The sequence below is a fragment of the Myxocyprinus asiaticus genome, chromosome 22 (genome assembly GCF_019703515.2).
Source record: "Myxocyprinus asiaticus isolate MX2 ecotype Aquarium Trade chromosome 22, UBuf_Myxa_2, whole genome shotgun sequence".
In the NCBI taxonomy this organism is placed as follows: domain Eukaryota; kingdom Metazoa; phylum Chordata; class Actinopteri; order Cypriniformes; family Catostomidae; genus Myxocyprinus; species Myxocyprinus asiaticus.
The window spans coordinates 36,991,972-37,012,052 of record NC_059365.1 but is presented as its reverse complement, the minus strand read 5'-3'; the positions used below and the strand labels follow the sequence as shown (position 1 = coordinate 37,012,052).

At 39.8% G+C, this 20,081-nt stretch overlaps 1 protein-coding gene across 2 annotated transcripts in view; it reads left to right on the top strand.

The window, feature by feature from the left end:
- The window catches only part of LOC127412583 (serine/threonine-protein phosphatase 2A 55 kDa regulatory subunit B beta isoform-like), a 98,231-nt gene that overhangs the window by 75,676 nt on the left and 2,474 nt on the right, over nt 1-20,081 (top strand). For both annotated transcript variants that reach the window (XM_051649052.1, XM_051649053.1), the window contains exons 2-7: nt 3,250-3,347; nt 4,558-4,723; nt 6,039-6,151; nt 11,385-11,562; nt 12,193-12,357; nt 19,124-19,293. In XM_051649052.1, coding sequence (XP_051505012.1) covers nt 3,250-3,347; nt 4,558-4,723; nt 6,039-6,151; nt 11,385-11,562; nt 12,193-12,357; nt 19,124-19,293 — 890 coding nt within the window. The remainder of the gene's footprint in view (nt 1-3,249; nt 3,348-4,557; nt 4,724-6,038; nt 6,152-11,384; nt 11,563-12,192; nt 12,358-19,123; nt 19,294-20,081) is intronic.

Below are 20,081 nucleotides of genomic sequence, written 5' to 3'. Positions count from 1 at the left end.
AACAAGAGTCCGTTCCAAATCTACCATTAAATCTGTATCTATACTCCTTGGATATTTAAGTCATTGAAGAACTGCACAAAAAATCCTTTTCTTAAAAACACAATCTCAGTCTGGCATGCTGCACATAAACATATAGGTGATATGCCTGAACTGTCTCAATTTAATCCTATTTGGGGTAATGAACAGTTTATGCCTGGTAAGAAAGATGGAGGATTTAAGTAATGGAATATAAAAGGTATTCGGAAAATGATGGATCTTTATGAAGATGGAGTTTTACTTTCTTTTTATCAATTATGTCAGAGATATCTAATCCCCAAAAAACATTTCTTTAAATATTTACAGTTAAAAAGCAACATGTCATAAAAATATGAACGGATAACCTGTATATATCCAATATAAGTGGTTAATGAGAACGTACATAAATCCTGTCAAACTTCATCATATGTCTGCTAATATTCCAGATGTGTGTACTAAATGTTTAGACTAGAAAGGTACTCTATATGGAAATGTCCAAAGATCCAAAACGTCTGGAAGGAGGTTAGAAAATGTCTGTCGGAACTGTTTAACACCAAAGTCCCTTTGAATGTTAAACTTTGTGTTCTTGGAATATATCCAATGGACTTTATACAAACATCGAAACAGACTAAACTTCTGGACTTTTGACTCCTTCAAGCCAGGAGAGCTATGTTGGAAGAGTATGGATGCTCCATCTTTGAAAATGTGGATAAGGGAGCTATCGGACTGTATAGGTCTGGAAAGACTAACTTACATTGCTATGGGCAAGCAGGAAGACTTTGTTCAGCTCTGGGAACCATACATGGTTGAAAACCATACATCATGAAAACTAGAAATGTAGGTGTGGCAGGGCGGAGGGCGGGGCCGGGTCTTGATTCTGTACACCTGACCCCTAATTAGGCTGATTAAGCCCGAGAGGGATAAAGCCGACCAGAGACGGCAGTGCAACAGAGAGTTACGGGCAGCTGTCCGACACCTGTTTGTGTTTGTCTTTTTTGGTTAAGTTCATTATTAAAATATTATTTATATTGTCAAGCCAGTTCTCGCATCCTCCTTTCCACTGAATTGTGTTACACTAGTGCCGAAATCCGGGAGGGAGGAGGGATGCGCCGTAGTAGAGTCCTCGCCACTACCATCCACCCCAGCGGAGCAGCTGTGGCCATCCGCCGGGGGATGGAGGAACCCGGCCGCCTGAGAGCGGAGGAACGGCCGCCGCCCGCGAGGGGAGGAAGGGCTCCTAACCGACCGCCTGGAGCGGTCAGGGCCGCTGCCAGGGGTGGAGGATACCCCTACCAGCCGCTGAAACGTGGTGGGGTCTGAGACCACCGACCGCGAGCAGGGAGGGGCTCCTGGCCTACCGCCTGGAGCGGGAGGACCCCTTCCATCCACCAAAAACGCGACGGGGTGTTACAATGTGTATGTACCGTGTATGTACTCAGGGCTCCCCGGCCTGAGAGATCGAGGGAGGAATGTGGCAGGGCAGAGGGCAGGGCCGGGTTGTGATTCCGCACACCCGGCCCCTAATTAGGCTGATTAAGCCCGAGAGGGATAAAGCCAACCGGAGACGGCAGTGCAACAGAGAGAGAGTTACGGACAGCTGTCTGACACCTGTCTTTTTTGGTTAAGTTCATTATTAAAATATTATTTATATTGTCAAGCCGGTTCTCGCCTCCTCCTTTCCATTGAATTGTATTACAGTAGGCTTTACCTGAAAAGAAATTGTAAAAAATGTAGGGAATTTTTTTTTTTTTTTTTTTTTTTTTTTTATCGATGCGAGTTGAGTGTGTGTGTATGGGGATATGTGTACTTGTTTCAGTTCCTAAACTGTTGTATTGTTACTGTATGTTTCTTTGATGTGATGTTATAAAACAAGAAAATGACAATAAACATATTTGGGAAAAAAAGAAGAAACATAACTAATCCCATAAAATATAATGAAATCACACAGGGAATTCAGGGAATTTTTTTCTTTTTTGCAACATTCATCAAGATTAATTTAAATACTCATGTGGACACTACAGAGCCCCTTAGAGGACAGGGCGGGAAAATATTTTTCTGAAATAGTTTTGTGTGCCCTCGCAATACTTTTGCATTCTCTTGCAATAAATGTACCATGGTTTTACTGTAGTAACCATATTTTAACCTTGATATTCGTAGTAAAACCATAGTAATAATACAGGAAAAGGAAAGCTATGGTAATAAAAATCATAATTATGTGGTTATTATGGTTTTACTACAAATATTTGTAAAATCATAGTAACCAAAAGAATTACCATGGTTAATCTATAGTACAACCATGGTTACTATATGGATACAGTGTATTGTATTAAAACCATGGTTTCCGCCAAAAAAACATGGTTACTTAACTTACTTTTCATAGTTATTTACTACAATATTACTATAGTAAAACCATGGTTTCCACCAAAAAACAAAACATGGTTAGCCGACAACAGTCATGTTTACAATATTACTATAGAAAAACTATTTCCGCCAAAAGCTATAGTTACTACAGTCTATAATATTACTATAGTAAAACCATAATTAAACTATGGTATTTGTATTGTAAAAATATGATAACCACAAAATTATGGTTTTTATTAACATAGTTTTCGTTTTCCTGTATTATCGCTATGGTTTCATTACAAATATAATGGTTAAAATATAGTTACTGTAGTAAAACCATGGTAAATTTATAGCAAAGGAAAGCAAAACTCATTGCAAGGGCATGCAATACTACTTTAGAAAAATAATTCCCACCCTGTCCTCTAAAGGGCACAATACTATTTGTGCAAGTTTAATCTAATGTATTATTAATCAAATCAGCATAACATCTGTAATACAGACATACTTTCTGGTTCAAGTGAGCATCTTTTAAAAAAACGCTAGCAGCTCCATTTTAAAGGGTTAAAAGGCAAAAAGTAAAATTATCGGTTATCGTTATCGGCCACAACAAGCTGTAAAGTATCAGTTATCTGTATCAGACCAGAAATTCCATATTGGTACCTCTCTAAAAATAATAATCAATATTTCATGTCCATTTAATTATTTATTTGTTAAGTAGCCTTGTAGTAAGGGGGATAATGTGCAGTCAGATGGTCATTCTCATTAAATAAACACTGAAAGGTTGATCAAGACAATGATGCGAAGTAGATAATGACCGACTGACTCTACATTATCTCTTATATAAAATGTTAAGCATCGTAAACTTAAAGACTCTCTTGTATTCTGTTGCAGCTGACATCATCTCTACTGTGGAGTTCAACTCTACAGGAGAGCTCTTGGCTACAGGAGACAAAGGAGGAAGAGTGGTGGTTTTTCAAAGGGAACAAGAGGTAAGATCATGAAATCTTTCCTACACAGATTCATGTAGACAGCATGTTGACAGCAGGTCAAAGAATCTGTACTTTTCTTACTGTATGAGCGAGAGAGAAAAAACCTGCCTCACCCTGTAACAATACTTCCTGTGGCTTTTAACAAGGTTTCAATGGGCACACAGTCTGTAAACAGGTGAGGCTTTTAAAGAAACACAGGCATCTAATAAACCACAGGTTTAATCTTATGTGCACATGCTCAAACATGAAGCTTTTTTGAGTTATTTAGCCACTAAATCAAATTAAATTAGGTTTCGTCTGTGGAAAAGGCACCACACTGTTAGCTAATCCAGCCACATTGGGACATGCCTGCTTTTTTACAATACCCTAAATTCTACACACACACACGCACACATAACCCCCTTTAGAAAGGGCCTCCTTCTCGTTACCCTTCTGTTTACTTTAATTTAACTGCATTAGCGGTTTCACAATTATTGATTTTGATGGTTCCCAACATGAACACTTCCTTATTTCCATGCTGTCATTGATTGTGAATGCATTAATGTAACTGGCCAACTGTGAACTGGAAACCTGCAATTAGCTGGAAACAGAATCAGTAGCACTTTATTGGTTTTTCACAGGCCCAGACAAAGCTCTGCAAATTTCCTGAGAATTTGAGCGCCCGTCATTCACAGAGTACTACACATACTCTGTTCCTCGTGTTTGTTTATTAAATATTTTTGGCAGATTATGTTTTTAGCTACCACTAAGCGTGCATTACTCTTAGCTCATTTTACCATGTTACCAGGTTTAAAGCCATTCTTCAAATCGCTGTGCATGTGCAAACAGATAAAGCCAGCCTGATCTCATGAAAATTGTGACTGTGGTGACATTTTTGCAAAATGATACTACATGGTTTTGTACACGTATTACAGTTCTAGGTTAAATGTCCGATGAGACACTTAAGTCTTATCGATAGCCTTTATGCTGCATTTATGTCATTTTTGGAGCTTGATAGTTTGGACCCCATTGACAAAAACTTAAAAAAGGAAACTGGTTAAACTGGTAGAGTCTGGTGAGGGCACCAGCACACCAGCAGCCCATGCTTGGTAACAGTGTCCAAAACACAACATGTTTTGGTCCCCAGCTGTGCTGGTCTAATCAACAAAGTTGGCAATCTATACAGTTGGATTTGGTTTTATTTGACAAATTTCTCTTCTCTCTCCCACAGACCAAGAACCAGCCTCACAGACGTGGGGAGTACAATGTTTACAGCACGTTTCAGAGTCATGAGCCGGAGTTTGACTACCTGAAGAGTTTAGAGATTGAGGAGAAGATCAATAAGATTCGTTGGCTGCCTCAACAAAATGCTGCATACTTCCTGCTGTCCACCAATGGTGAGTGCACTTGAGCTTTCAATTCAAAAAACCATAAGTTTAATGAACTTTTCCACCATCAGGCAGAACGGTTCTGAGTAGGTTGAGTAACGGTTCCAGTAGCATTTCCACTTGAGCACGGTAATCGGTAAGTAGTAAAAAAATGAATGAGAAAAACATTTCTGGAACCAAAGTATTTTTCTCATTCATTTTTTTCCATTTTAAAACAACAAACCAGCTCAAACCACTTCAACATTACAAACTTAAATTTAAAGCTAAAAAAGTATTTGAAAATCAAAAATTACTAAGGTATCAGACTGTGTACTTTTAAGAAGGAACAAACTACTTATTCTAATGAAGCATAGGAATTATTGCGACTGAAGTAGTTGATTCAAAAACTATGGTACTGTATAAAATGATTGACTGTATGTCCTTAATTATAAACAAACATGTTCTTGCGGAATATATTAAAATATATCGAATATAGTTTTTTGAGAGTGTAGGGAGACTCAGTTACGTTATATGCAATACTTTATATGAGTGGGTGGTTATTGCTGAGTAACTAGCTAACAGCAACTTCTCTGATTGGTGGATCTCTCTTCAGGAATATGGGTAGTGTAGTTTTTCACCAGGAATTCAGTAATTAATCAAACAAATTTTTAAATGAAGTGGAAACCACACTGGCTTGTGGCTTCTCTAGAAGCATATACAGTACCATCACTTAACAACCTCAGAGCTCACGTTAGCTCTGTCAAGAAAGGTGTATATGTTATCGCTGAAAATTATTTTCGCTATGGAGAAAATGAATGGGATTTTTACTTCATGGACCCTATTGTTGTGCTCTATTGTTTTCCCCTCAGAAGATTATCAGAGTATTTTCAATTCTTTGCAGTTGAATACAATAGCCTCACCCTTCTTCCTCTGAATTATGTTTCCAAAACCACTGCCAGTCACCAATCTATAGCTAACCAAACAGTTTCATGAGTTTTTATTGATATGTAATGATTTGTATCATTAGAGCAGAATGTACAAGCTAAGATCCTAATAACACAAAGGCTGCTGTCGTCTCAAATAATTATGAAGGAACAGGAAATTCGGCTTTCTCTTTCAGTGACATCATACATCTCTGCATGTTCAGATGGTATGGCTGTGGTTTACATTCTCTGTTGGTGCAGGATCAATGCCAACGCTGTGCCAGATTGTGTGCCACAGATTGCTAAATTTCCCACTGCCCACCTTCTTATTTCCTTCTTTCTACCAATTTCTTCTTTTTATTATGTCTCACTATCTCTCAATGGTGTATTGAAGATGTTTCTGTGTTTTGGCTTATTTTTAGATAAAACTGTAAAATTGTGGAAGATCAGTGAGAGAGATAAGAGACCGGAGGGATATAACCTGAAGGATGAAGATGGAAGGATCCGAGACCCGACCACTATCACCACATTACAGGTCAGCTGGCTTTTCTTATCGCTGTCTGTGACAATGACGACAAGCAAAATGTTTAATATGCTTACTGTTAGGGCGGGGCGATATGGATACAAAAATGATATCTCTATATTTTTCAGCCTACACTATTCTACCACTATTCTTGCCTTTTTCGTTCTGACTTAACAGCCACCACCTGGCAGTATTTTTGTGAACAAGTTGGCTTGCATGTATTTACCGCGTTGCCTTTAACACAGCAGTAAGGGTCATTCTGGCTGACTACTTACTGTAGTATTGTGATTCTGGTTTTATTTTGATTAACTGTAGCCCTGAAGGGTTGTGAAATTAGCCTAATTTTTAGAAAACGGCAAATAAAAAGCACATTCAAATTATTGTGATATTCACAATAGTGCCAGCCAAATCATTGTGATTATATTGTGAATATTCAGTACATCACCTAGCCCTAGTTACTGTACTGGATAAATATAGTAGCTTGCACCTCTTTTTTTACTTTCACCTTCATTTCGAAAAGGCAAGTTCCACCGCAGCTATTACATTTCGAAATTAGACGTCTCTAAATATCTATATTTGGTCATTGGACATCCTAAAAGACCTAAATCTGGTTATACATTTTAAAAGAAATAAATCTAAATTTTCCAGTGGTTTAGCTGACAATAATGTAGCATGAAATCTATAGTTAGCTCAGTTAAGTCGGATGTACACTGTGCGATTCTGCAATTTTTTTCTGTCCTTTACTATTGTTGCTTGTAAGATCTTGGGTAAAAGCCAAGGCAGACTGTAGCATTAACAGTCTTTTATGTCAAACTGTACCATATAAAGATAATACACATACTTCTACATATAGCAAAGAAGAATACTGTACTTCATGAATTGCTTTGCTCCTATTGGTTCATTAGACAGCCCTCATTGGAGCAGTCCAACACAGTCTCATAACGATACATACTTACAGCAATTTTTCCCTGCATCACCAAAACATCACCCTTTGTCCATATTTTAGAAGTCACTTTGATGTCAAATGCCATTGGCTCTCACGTGTCATGTGACCGGTCGTGATATTGTAATGTTTGGATGTATATTTTTTAATGAGTTGTGACTGCCTGCACAAAGAGGATGATTTTCAGCGATTAAAACCTTCAGTTTCAAAAATATCTTTATTGAATGTAATGTAAATAAAATAATTGTGACTAAATTTACCTGCCTGTTGTTACATGTCTTATATTGTTGATAATAGGTTAGGTTTAGGTTTGGGGTTGGGTGAGTAAATTTAAAATGTCAATATAATAGCATAATGTAAGTAAACCATTATAACTGCCGATTTCGCCCTTTGACAAATGAAATCTTTTACGATCTGCGAAAATTGTCAGTCAGCAAAATCGTGGCAAAAATAGCATAGTATGCACACATCTTAGAACTCCACATCTTACCACATCTATCACCCTGCAAACCGTGCCGTGGTTCATTCTGTCGAAATTGCAGTTGGTTTGACAGTTATGTTTCATCCTCCAATGAATTGTGTCTGTTTCAAGAAACAATTATTAGAAATCTGTTGGTGCGCATTCTCATACGAAAATCTCCTTCGCTGTGTTCAGTGCCGATGCTGACAAACGATGCGCTGTCAGCGACCAAAAGGAATTAATTCATAATCAGACAACAAGGACAAAGAGAGATGATAATATGCAGTGAAGGGGGCACTATCATTCCTCCCTCTGCTCTCTCATTCTCCACTCATCCCTCCAAATTGAATACAGATACAAAGAGGGCGCGACTCCGAGTACCCATTAATGTTTGGTGCGGTGTCTGTTTTCTGCTTCATGGCCTAATGGATTAAAGCCCTCCACTCCTCCACCATTGTCCGTCCGGGCGGAAGATTAGCCTTACACCAGGGTGATGGCAGGGAGCGGGCAGCAATCCCTTTTGGACCATGAAATGTATGTGTGCTGGAGATTCAGGGACGAATTTATCGCGGCGCTCCGGTAGAGGAGTGCGTATTGAGGGAGGAGGGGAAAGCACACATGTCATGTGTTCTGGCAGTCACCAGTGCCAACATTGATATTACGCTTATCTCAGTATGTGATTTTACCCCTAAGGTCCGCAGTGCACTAGTTTCTGCAGTCAGTGCACTGACATGATACAAGGTGTGACCGCCATGCCATTTAAAGCCAGATACCTGACCTTTTATAACAAAAAAGTGAGTCAAAATTGATTCTTGTGCCGTTTGACCTACTAATGTTGTCTGGCCCATAAAATGGGAAAAATGCTGTAGTACCCCCTCTCTCCCTCCATGGGCAGACAAGAAAAATGATTGAAAATCTTGTTTTCCACGGTCTCTTCCACTATCCTCACTTTCTGCATGAATTGTTTGCTATTTGAACTGCATTGAGACCTCTGAAATGGGCACAGGAAGTTATTTTTTCTCATCAGACAGCAGTGACCACCTCAGATTTCACAATTATTTGACATATCATCTAAAGAAAATTATTTCTGACTATCAGCATAGATTCTGTTCCACATCATAGCCTATTATGGTCAAGAACTGGCTACTTAAGGGTAGGGTATACTTAGTGTTTCAGCGCGACATTACGTCTTGCGCATTGTCGAGCACTAAGACTTTCAAAGTATTTTCTTTTGACCACGAGCCCACATGGACATGTTCGACACACTACGACTGCTTTGTGGTACTGTTTAGTTTGGCAAACATCGAGCTGAACAGAACTTGTTGCTAAAGCGTGCCATTCAGTACTAGTCTGGGCTCGCTGACATGTTTACAGTTTCTTTTTCAATTGAGGTGCTGCGAAATCATGATTAGAATGGACTGACTGAGCAAGTGACCAATCGTGAGTTGCCACGTCACTACAGGCGTTCAACTAATGCGGTTCTTCGTCCTGAGTACGGTTAGCTAACCATGCTGAGAAATGAAGGTCAGGAACGGTTTGCAATCATACTGTATCAAACCGTGTTCAAGTGGAAATGCTACTGGAACTGCTACTAACTGTGCTCAGAAAAGCACTTTTTTTTTTTTATCAACTTTTCTCCCAATTTGGAATGCCCAATTCTTAGTAGGTCCTCGTGGTGGCGTTGTTACTCACCTCAATCCAGATGCCGGAGGACAAGTCTCAGTTGCCTCCGCTTCTGAGACCGTCAGTCCGCACATCTTATTACGTGGCTCGTTGTGCATGACACCGGAGACTCTTAGCATGTAGAGGCTCATGCTACTCCCCGCGATCCCCGCACAACTTACCACGTGCCCCATTGAGAGTGAGAACCGCTAATCGTGACCACGAGGAGGTTACCCCATGTGACTCTACCCTCCCTAGCAACCGGGCCAATTTGGTTGCTTAGGAGACCTGGCTGGAGTCACTCAGCACACCTTGGATTCGAACTTGCGACTCCAGGGGTGGTAGTCTGAGCTACCCAGGCCCCCTGCACTTTTTGTTTCTTGACGGAACAATAAAAAGCCTGTTCATCCTGACTCCCGAAAGTTGCATAAAACCAGCCAATCAGATTGAAGCTAGGGATTTCAGCAAGCCATTGCCATTTTTGTGAACAATATGCATCCGGAGGTCAGTGAATTGAATCTGGCCGGTCCAGGGGTGTGCCATCTGAGGCTGAGATTAAGAATGGGGAACATAAATCTGTCAGCATGATAAACAAAGGGCATATAAATTCTAATGGCATTCGGAGGTGTGCGACTTAACCAAACCATCCTTATTATTATTCCACTCTAAAAGCTCACAGCAGTCGTCCTCCACCACAAAATGGTTTCAGCTCGACTGTGATAATCAGCTGAAATGCAGCTGAATAATTACAAAAGTGGTTTGAAAGCCTAAAGGGTGATTCCAGAGCTTTGTTAAACAGATTGCTGATGTCACACTCACACAAGGCAGAGGTGATTCTGTGATGTGGTAATGAGTGACTGTCTTTTGGAATGGCACATTGCCTCTAAACATCAGCATCAGTTCAGAGTGAAATCACAAAGCATCTGCATAATGCAATAAGGACCTGCAGGTGGGGCATGGTGCTGTTCTGAACTGCCAGTCGACAGCAGGATGTGCAGAATAGTGGCCTCTTAAATGTGTCCCATAGGATGGCCCAGCTCACAAAATACCATACCCACACTGAGCACCATCATAATGGTCATTAGCTCCAATTAGATGGCAGCTGGTGCCAAATATAGAGTGCTAAAAAAGTTTAGCTGTGCATTTTGAATTTGTTATAGTCTACCTATTATTAAAGACGGCATGAAATATATTTCCTGTTGAAACAGGAAGTTTTGTTTATATAGTTTATTTTTATATAGTCAACAGCCTTTATTTTATGTTATAGCCTACCAAAACTTCACTTCACAGCTTTGTAACATGGACATGGTACAAAATCTTCGCTGCTCCAAATCTGGTCTTTTAGCTGTCCCACAGACTCGTTTAAGCTCTATGGTTGACAGGGCTTTACAAACAATTAATGGTTGTGAAAGAAAAAAATATATGAGTGTTAGTAAGGGCGACCAGACGTCCCGATAAAACCATGACATTCCCCGATTTTACAAGCCGCGTCCCAATGGAGCTACAGTCGGGACGCCTTTTGTCCCAATAATTAGTCTTAGCTATAATTTGATTACTTTAAATAAACGTTTTAAATAAACATGGCTGTGCTTTGTGCTTTTTCTGTCATGAGAAAACAGCAGTGAGTAACGAAAGAATCACTCATTCACGCAATTTGATTTCAATGGGGTAATTTTTACCGTGCAGCTCCCTGCATTAAACTTCTCCCACCAGTGCTGCTATCCCAGGAAAAAAGTCTCCTCAACTGCTAGAAGCCAATATTGAAGACGATTGGGTGTTATGTTAATAGCTCCGCATATTACAGGTGAAGTTAAATCAAATTGCAAAATTGCACCCCCTCCTAATACACCTCCACTGACATACGCTTCTGAAATTTGAACACAACAATTTTGTCCCTTGTTGCAGAATTCACACACACTTGAACGAGCCAAGTGACGTCAATTACATTTGCTCAGTTAGTTATGTAGTAGCATGCATCATGTCTTAATTTAATTCTTTCATTTTGTAGTTTATAATTATATCATTGTTTATTCTAGCCAATACATACGGTGTAAATGTTTAGATAATTATTTTTTGTACTCTTAGGCCAAAATATTAATAATGTTAATGTGAGGACTGTGTTGTGTAGAGGTATAGATCCGACAGCCTATTCTGAAACTTTCATTTTCTTCTTCTCTTAGGTGCCAGTACTGCGGCCTATGGATCTCATGGTTGAGGCCACACCTCGGAGAGTGTTTTCCAATGCACACACGTACCATATCAACTCTATCTCTGTCAACAGTGACTACGAGACCTTCATGTCCACAGATGACCTGAGGATCAACCTGTGGAACCTAGAGATCACCAACAGAAGTTTCAGTATCCTTGGACCTCAAAGAGGGTCACAGAAACCCAGACCATACTTGTTTTGGGAAGGACACTTCGAGAGTCATTACTGGGTCCATTCCAATGCCTTAAAAATCCTATGAAATGGTTTGCCGAACATTGTGTTAATGTACTGTAAATATCCTATTGAAAGCTGAGGTTGGGGTAGGACATAAAGGAGGGCTTGTCCTTTTTATAAATAACCAGTGGTCTTTAGTTTAAACACTCCGCCAAACCATGATTTGCTGGTGGAGGGTGGTGTTAGGGTGAGGGGCAAGCAAGCATTTTATTGGACAAAAAATTGACAAGTCATCAATATTTTTTGTCCATTTTCACAAAAGAAAAAGGCTGTACATTTTAAATGCATATTTCTGCTAGAATTGTATGCCAACTTTTAGGAGTACACTAGCATAAAGATGGCCTCAGATGGCTATCAGACATAAACTAAAAGCAACAAAACTCACATTTGTATTTCTTGTGATCTTAAAAATGGTAAAACACTAAAATACCCCAGTTGCTAAGCTGCTGTCCTTTTAAATGGTTGTTTTTCCCCATTTGCCATTAATGACTGTTATTGATGATCCATTGCTTGTTGAGGAGGTTTCCTGAGCACTTTTTCCTCAGACATTGTAGATATAAAGCCAGTGAACATGGAGGAGCTGACGGAGGTGATAACAGCAGCAGAGTTTCACCCTCAGCAGTGCAACACCTTCGTCTACAGTAGCAGTAAAGGCTCCATACGTCTGTGTGATATGAGGGCCTCAGCACTCTGTGACAACCATTCAAAATGTGAGCCAACAACACGGCTGTGTACACCAAATGTCCCAACACACATTTTATTGCTCAGAGGTCGCTCTTTCATAGCTCAGGTTACTTAAGAGTTCTCGGTTATGTTTCATTTATGTATCAACTTTGTCTCGGACAAAAAATCTCTAAAAATTCCTTTTGTTGGAATAAAGATAGATGTATTGTTGACATACAGAAATTATAAAATGTATGTGCATAGCTTAATTCGATAATGGAAGAATTTGAGCAGAGATTAGTTTGTATTAAATCTCTGACTTTGCTGACATGAATGTTTTGACAAATCTGAGCACAGTTTGCTATGTGGTTGCTGGGGTGTTCTAGATGGATGCTAGGCCATTGCTTGCTGACTACCAGGGTGTTCTTGGTTGCACTTGCCCAAGTAAAAAGAGCCCATCCCCAAATCTCTATGGTAGTCTGGTCCCTAAATATGTCTATCGAATTTTTCATCTGTTTTATCGTCCATCAGACAAAAATTGTTAGTCTGATTTCTTAGAAAAGCATTAGCACACCTATTCTTAACAAGTCGCAAGATTTGAGGTGACATTCTTGTATGTAGCACAAATGCTGCAGAATTGTAATACTTGGAGTTATATGTTTTTTAAATCCATAACCTAAAGTATAAGTAATAGTAATAGTGATGCTTGCCTTAGCTTTACTGAGGTCATTAACATAGTGTGGAATGAGTACCAACCTCTATTGTAACATGACAAATGCGAGGGGCAGTACAGCTCCCTTTCCAGAAACTCAGATGTCGTCTCTAGAGAGCACAGCCCAGTGCATATGCCATGACAGGGATTAGCCTCTTTTCCACCTAGGGTGAGGGTGGTGGAGGTGAGGATTAGGCAAAATTTTAATATGATTGTGTCTCCTTTGGCTTAACTGGCTAATTTCATTTGGGGATTGGACACAGTGCAGGCAGATGAACCTATACTGCAGGTATACAGAAGCATCCCCTTTGGCTGCACATGGCTGAATTGATAACAAATTGCCATATTTCCATTTCTAAAGTAGTAGGGGCTCTGGTCTCCTCTGCGGCCACTTTAAGATGCAAAAAAATGCATTTCTGTCACGGGGTCTGTTCCAAAATCTTGTGAGCTTCCTCCGGAGGCAGCACTTTAAGACATCACTAGCGTGCTCCCGACATGAAGGCTGTTCCAAAAGGTAGGTATTCAATTATGCTGCCTCCTAAGATATCTCGTTTTGGCCAGATTCTAAGGTAGCATCAGATGTATCCTTTCCCAGGTAGGCTATCCCAGAATGCACCATGATGAGCTCGTTGGAAAAATAAATCCAAGATGGCTGACAAAGCGGAGAAATTTTAATTATAAATATACTTATAATCCATTCAAAACTGAAAAGTATGCTAAATTGTTTCATATGATAGAAAACTGACTATTTTACACAAAAGGTGTGTGTGCCATGTATATTTTTGCTAATTAGAGGATTGCATCGTTCCTCTCGCATCACCAGTACTGAAATCTGGTGCAAGTGGAATCTCCTGTGCACTGCGCGTGAGGAGTGCTATTTGAATAATGCGTGGAGCTTCCCCTTGTTAGAGCGTTCCAAATTGCTCTTTTATGAGGCTCCATTTCAGTTAGGACACTGCCATAGAATGTAGGCAGGAGACAGCTCACTAATTTTTGGAACAGACCCATGGTGCACGTGGTGAGTTGTGCGTGGATGCTGCGGAGAATAGCGTGAAGCCTCCACACACGCTATGTGATAAGATGTGCGGATTGACGGTCTCAGATGGAGGCAACTGAGATTCGTACTCCACCACTTGGATTGAGGCGAGTCACTACGCCACCATGAGGACTTAGAGCGCATTGGGATTTGGGCATTCCAAATTGGGGAGAAAAGGGGAAAAAAAAATTACACAATTCAATTTGATGGTATTTTGTTATGAAATTTAAATATGTCAGTCTTAAAAATTGGGTAAAACATTTTTGAACACACATGCTGATATTTTTCAGTGGATTACAAAACTAAACATTTGTTTTAAGCAGCTCTTGCCATACAACAAAAGGGCTAGATGCAAACTTTGTCAGTAAATAGTGACTTAAAGATGAACTATGTAACTTTTTCTGTGTTAAAATGTTTTCTCCTGTACCAGCTTAATATGCAGAGACAACTATAAGTAAGCCATTCATAGCTTAATTTTCTCGAAAACTTTAAGCACTGTGTTTCTGTGGTGCTATGAAAATTGCTCTGTTTGTTTTGAATGACCCGCTTAGACCCACCCCAATGTTACTCAACCAATGGCGTGAGTTGGGGGTGGAACTATCTCTTTGTTAGGCCAATGTCAGACGGGGTATTCAGAAAGCTGTTTTGAAAACAAAATGTATTTTTGCAATTCCATCTGGTGGCGCTAGTGGTGCAGACATTACATACTTCAGATTTAACTTTGTGTGATCAACAGAAATGTATCGTATAACTGTCTAATGAACTACTTTTATGGTGCTTGTATGGGGTTATTTTGCCCAGCAACAAGAACTGTTGTTGTATGGCAAGAGCTGCATAGCAATTCTTAAAAAATTCCTCCTCACATGTTGTATGGAAAAGATAACAGCATATGGGGCATATGGGCTTGGAATAACTTGAGGGTGAGTAAATAATAACTGAATTGTAATTTTTTAGTGAACTATTCCTTTAAGATGGGAGATATCTCTGTGCATTTCATGTTCAGACTGAATGCATTGACAATTAAGCTTGGTATAAATATCAATGCTTGAGGGCAGATAGCCTTGCCTATAGTTTTCTCACAGCTGGAAGAATTTGGTCATTTCCTTGGTTTTATCGACGTGTGAACTGTTCTGTGAGCTCACATCCTGTTGAAAAGAGCATTTACATTCTGCTTCTGAATTATCAACACGCTCAGATTTGCTAGAGGGGCAAACTATGAGAGCTTCAGATTTAGCAGCTTTGACTTGTATCTCCAGCACCAGACTGCTCTAAATTACACACACATTTTCTTCATGTTTTCCTGCTACACGAGCTCACAGCATGTGGATTTGCCAGTTTGCCTCGGGAAAGACTTACTCAATGTCTTCCCTATCACATAGTGTGTGTGTGCGTGTGTGTGTTTCAGTTTGTGTGCAGATATGTCTATCGGTCCTTCCACCCACACTAATGTATCGTCCAGGCATCTTAGAGAATAGTCGCAAAAATCAATCTGCGGTGTCAGGCGGGGTAGGCTAACCAAGCCCAACAGAGCTCCAAGCAGCAAAGGGCTCTGGACTTAGGGCCGTCACCCCTCACATCACTTCCTAGAGGACTCATTAGCCCCCAGTGATTGACTCCCAGCAAAACAGCTGGTGGACAGGCTCACAATGTGACATGGTATGCTTATGGCAAACACCTGCAGACCAGCAGATCCCAAACATGCATTGATCTGTTTTCTCCCCCTATGCTGTCTTTTTTCATCCACTCTGGAGACACCTGCCGACACATCTGAGGCTTATCCACGACTGAGTCGGTATATGATGATAAATATCGGTTTCTCTACTGTGACAGGTGTATTATTTCCCTGGTGAGTGGGGCGCATTTGATATATGTTGGGAAGTAAACAGTGAAACTGATTCAGAGAAACTTTCTTTGAAAGAGCCAGTTGCTTGATGTTAAATTGAACATGAAACAGCATTAAAAATGCATTTAACTTTTAGTAATGTGATGCATCTCTGATTGAAAGAGCATAGTCAACGAGAAGAAAATGTAGGGCAGAACTTGGATCGTGAAAAGTGGGTGTTACATAACAGAATGGAGCCAGGTGGTTGAAGAGGAAGGGTAAAAAAATTAGAATGGAGTGACTATTTAAACTGTAAATAGCACCTGCCACACAGCATGGCTATTTGCACTCCAAAAGTCTGGCGGAAACACAGAAATTATAGACAAACTGCACCCCCAGTGTCATTGCAGTGGCGTGGGGTGTAACAACGGTGTGGATGTACTTATTTGTGCAGACGTCCCGGGTTCGATTCTGCATTTTGTCCCACTTTTTCCCATCCTGTTTGCTGTCTCCATTCTTAATATATCCTTTAATACTACTTATAATAATACAGAGCCTGAAATTCGACCCAGGATTGCAGGTATTGCACACAATTTTAATAATTCCCGCAAGTTCCACATTCATAGCGCGGGAAATTCCTGCACACTTTTATTCACTTTACAGCAAGGATGTAACCACAAATTCAGGATTGGGGGTGGGGGGCAAATGCAATAATTTCATAATCAACCATGGAAGTAACCCATATAAGTAGAGCACTATTGTGAATATAGGGCAGGACATGTCCCCCTTAATGTCTATTGTGGTTACAGTCCTGTTTATAAAACAAAGCTGTTAACATTGCAAGCGCATGACATTGAAGCGATCTATAGTTTTGACGCCTTTCATATCTTGGTGCTCCATCATTACACATAATGCAGAACATCTGACAAGAATGGCAGAAATAGCAAAAATGCTTTGTGTACCAGCTGCATGGTGAAGAGAGACACTTGAACACCATTTACATCTCTCAACTTTATCTCACTAGTGTTCCATCCAGGGTCAGAAATTAATGGGGGCTCTGGGCCAAAATACCCCTGAAATTCAAAATATGGGGGCAAAAAGATTGTCCCCGCAAAGAGTTCCTGTTGTTGTTTTATTAATAACATCTGATATAGCTCAAAATACATACATCATGATCTTCATAGGAATTTTCGCTGAGCATTATTTGTTTCTTGCCGTCCGTTGTGCAGATGTTGTCGAGTCAGTGGTGGATGCTCATGCCATAAACGTGCACAGATGGGCACTCCTCTTCTCACGCTCTGCATCAGTTTGGTGTCGTGCTCACACGCTAAATTATGTCACCGTTCGGACCATTTATTCAAAATATACTGTCCTAATAAGTAACACTGTCACTCCCTGTGCTTTAAGCCTACTTCCTTGCCCATCGGCTCATTTCACTAATGCATCTTTCTGTTGAAATGAAAAGCCTCCTGACCAGCTAGAAGCCAAAAGTACAGGAGGGATGGATGTTATATATTTATTAAATTAAAGGAGCAATATGTAACATTGATATTAAGTGTTTAAAATGGGTACTGCAGTCCAAATTCAAAATATTGGAGAGAGTTGTCTCCCCCGCCGCCTCCTATCCAGACTCGAATCTCACGCGGGTTGCCAGGTTGAGGACACGCAACTTACACCGTAAGTTGATCAGCTAATGTATACCTTTGCAATGTTTTTATTGTTTGCAAATTATAAACCAACTCATGTGGATTTTTTATAACTCTGTCAATGTTAGCTAGATGTATTGCTGGCTTCCATGGCTGCAGCGGTCTGTGTGTTCCCTCTAACTTGTTTCCAATCTGGCAACCCGGGGTGTCTAAATACTATTGGGAAATGGGCAGTGGGTGGGATCACACAGGCCAAAACACAAGAAATTCCGGCCCGGAACGGACATTTCAAAGTAGAATATACTGGCTATAGCATTGTTTTCAGAGAAGCCAGTATTTCAACTTGTTTCCTAAATATGCAATGTACAGATCATGCAATTTTGTAATTATTGAAACATGCCATTTTTCAAATTGACTTAATTATAACATAAAAGGATGACAGGGTCGTTTTATAAGGTTAGAATAGATTTTAAAAATGCCCTTTGTAAAGGTAAAAAATTCCGCTGGAAATCAATGAATGTCCCTTAATGGAAAAGTTCATTTCTGACCCTAGTTCCATCTGATGTATACAGGAATTGAGAAAAGTAGCTCCCCGTGAGATTTAGGTGAGTTTGTTGTAACATTTCGGATGTTTTAGTGTTACGAGTTTTGTGGTTACTATGATTTTACTACCAAAAACCATGGTGATACTATGGTTACTATAGTAAAACCATGGTAAATTTTTGTAAAAGGAAGGTAAGGGTTAGGTTTAGTCATTGGTGTTGGTATAGGGTGTCTGTGGGACTCTAAATAAACACAATAATACTGTATTTTAGTATTTAATTAGGGGTGCAAATAGTATCTGACACTATATTTGTGCTTAGTGCATATAGCCTCTGGCAAATAAAAAGGCAGGGTGATTCCCGCTTGAAAAGGAAAGTTGTTTCAGAGGCAGAGCAAGTTATTACATTTTGATGTTGAAAGATTGTGAAGACAAACTTTTTGTTCTTTGGAATAACTTGCACCAGTGATTTTGTTTACAATAAGACCAGGAACATGTATTACCAAGAAAGTAAATAGGGTCAAGTTTTTGGGTTTGGTTGCCATCTAGTTGGGTGTGTTGACTTTTCATATGGTCCCTTACCACACCCTCCACAGTGTTAGTATGTTTTAGCACAATATGTGGACTTTTCAGAAGGCCCCTTACCCAACATAGGCAAAATTTACAACAAATATCAAGGTTAAATTAAAGATCTTGAACGATTTCAAAGTGCCACCATCAGACCAGCTTAAAATACGGGACAAATTTATGTATTTTATGGGGCGGGTGGCAACCCTATATAGAGGTGAATTAATGAATTAATGTAGTGATTAAATATTTTGCTGTTATCAACAACAAAGCAGTTTTTGCATTGTGACTGTTGCCATAGAAACAAATTACATTTGAGGTCTCAGGATGTGAACAGCTCCAAGTAGAATCTCCAAGTTGCCATCCCATAGTACAGTAATTCTGACACGCCGTGAACGCAGCATAATTTCTAAAACTCAAGGTGGAATTTCAAACTTTCTATGAAGCTAACATGTCTTCTTTACTTGATTTCTTTTTATGCATACCTAGTTTTTGAGGAGCCAGAAGATCCAAGCAATCGTTCTTTTTTCTCTGAAATCATCTCCTCCATCTCTGACGTCAAGTTCAGCCACAGTGGGCGGTACCTGATGACACGTGACTACCTGACGGTGAAGGTCTGGGATCTCAACATGGAGAGCAAACCATTGGAGACCTATCAGGTAAAGTATTGGGTGATTTCACCGCAAACCTACAGTACCATATATTTAAATCAATTTGCGAATAAAGCTGCGTTTCCATCCCATGTGTTTAAGAGAGCAATATTGTCACTTTTGGGGAAATTGGTGCAAAATAGAAATAAAAACATTACCCCCGAGATTTTCCTCGTACACCCCCTGAAACTTCTGATGTCCCCCAAACCAACTCCAAAACACAATCAAGTGGGACCAACCCATGCTAAATTATCAAGGAGGACAAAAGTCGGACAAAGAGATAAACAGTTGCCCACCCTAAAGATCAAAATGCCCCTCCAAAGATCACATCCTAGTACCGCCCCTGAATGAAAATGGAAGTTGAAGCTACTTTAGCTCTTTTTTTAAATGTAATAAATTCCTACGTGTGGTTTAGAGTGCGCAGACAAAACGCTCTTACAAACTTCATGTTTGCTAGCGTTCAGTGCAGATGCCTTATGTCTGGGAGCGAAAGCATGTCAGACATTTCGAGGATGTAATTATATTAATTATTATTAATAGTAGCCAATCATTTTGATGACAGGCTTTCCTCCCATCATTTCAGAATAACCAGAGCAACATTTGAGATGCAAGGTGATTATATTCTCTGAGCGAATTATGATTTCACATGGCTTGTTGAGGCAAAGTCACATGACTATTCTGATGTGCACCTATATTCCTAAATAAATTCTATAGGAATATATTCAGTAAATGTGTTTCTATCATAGTTTATGTGCATGTCTTTTTATTCAATGAAAACATTTATTCACCTTGAGCGA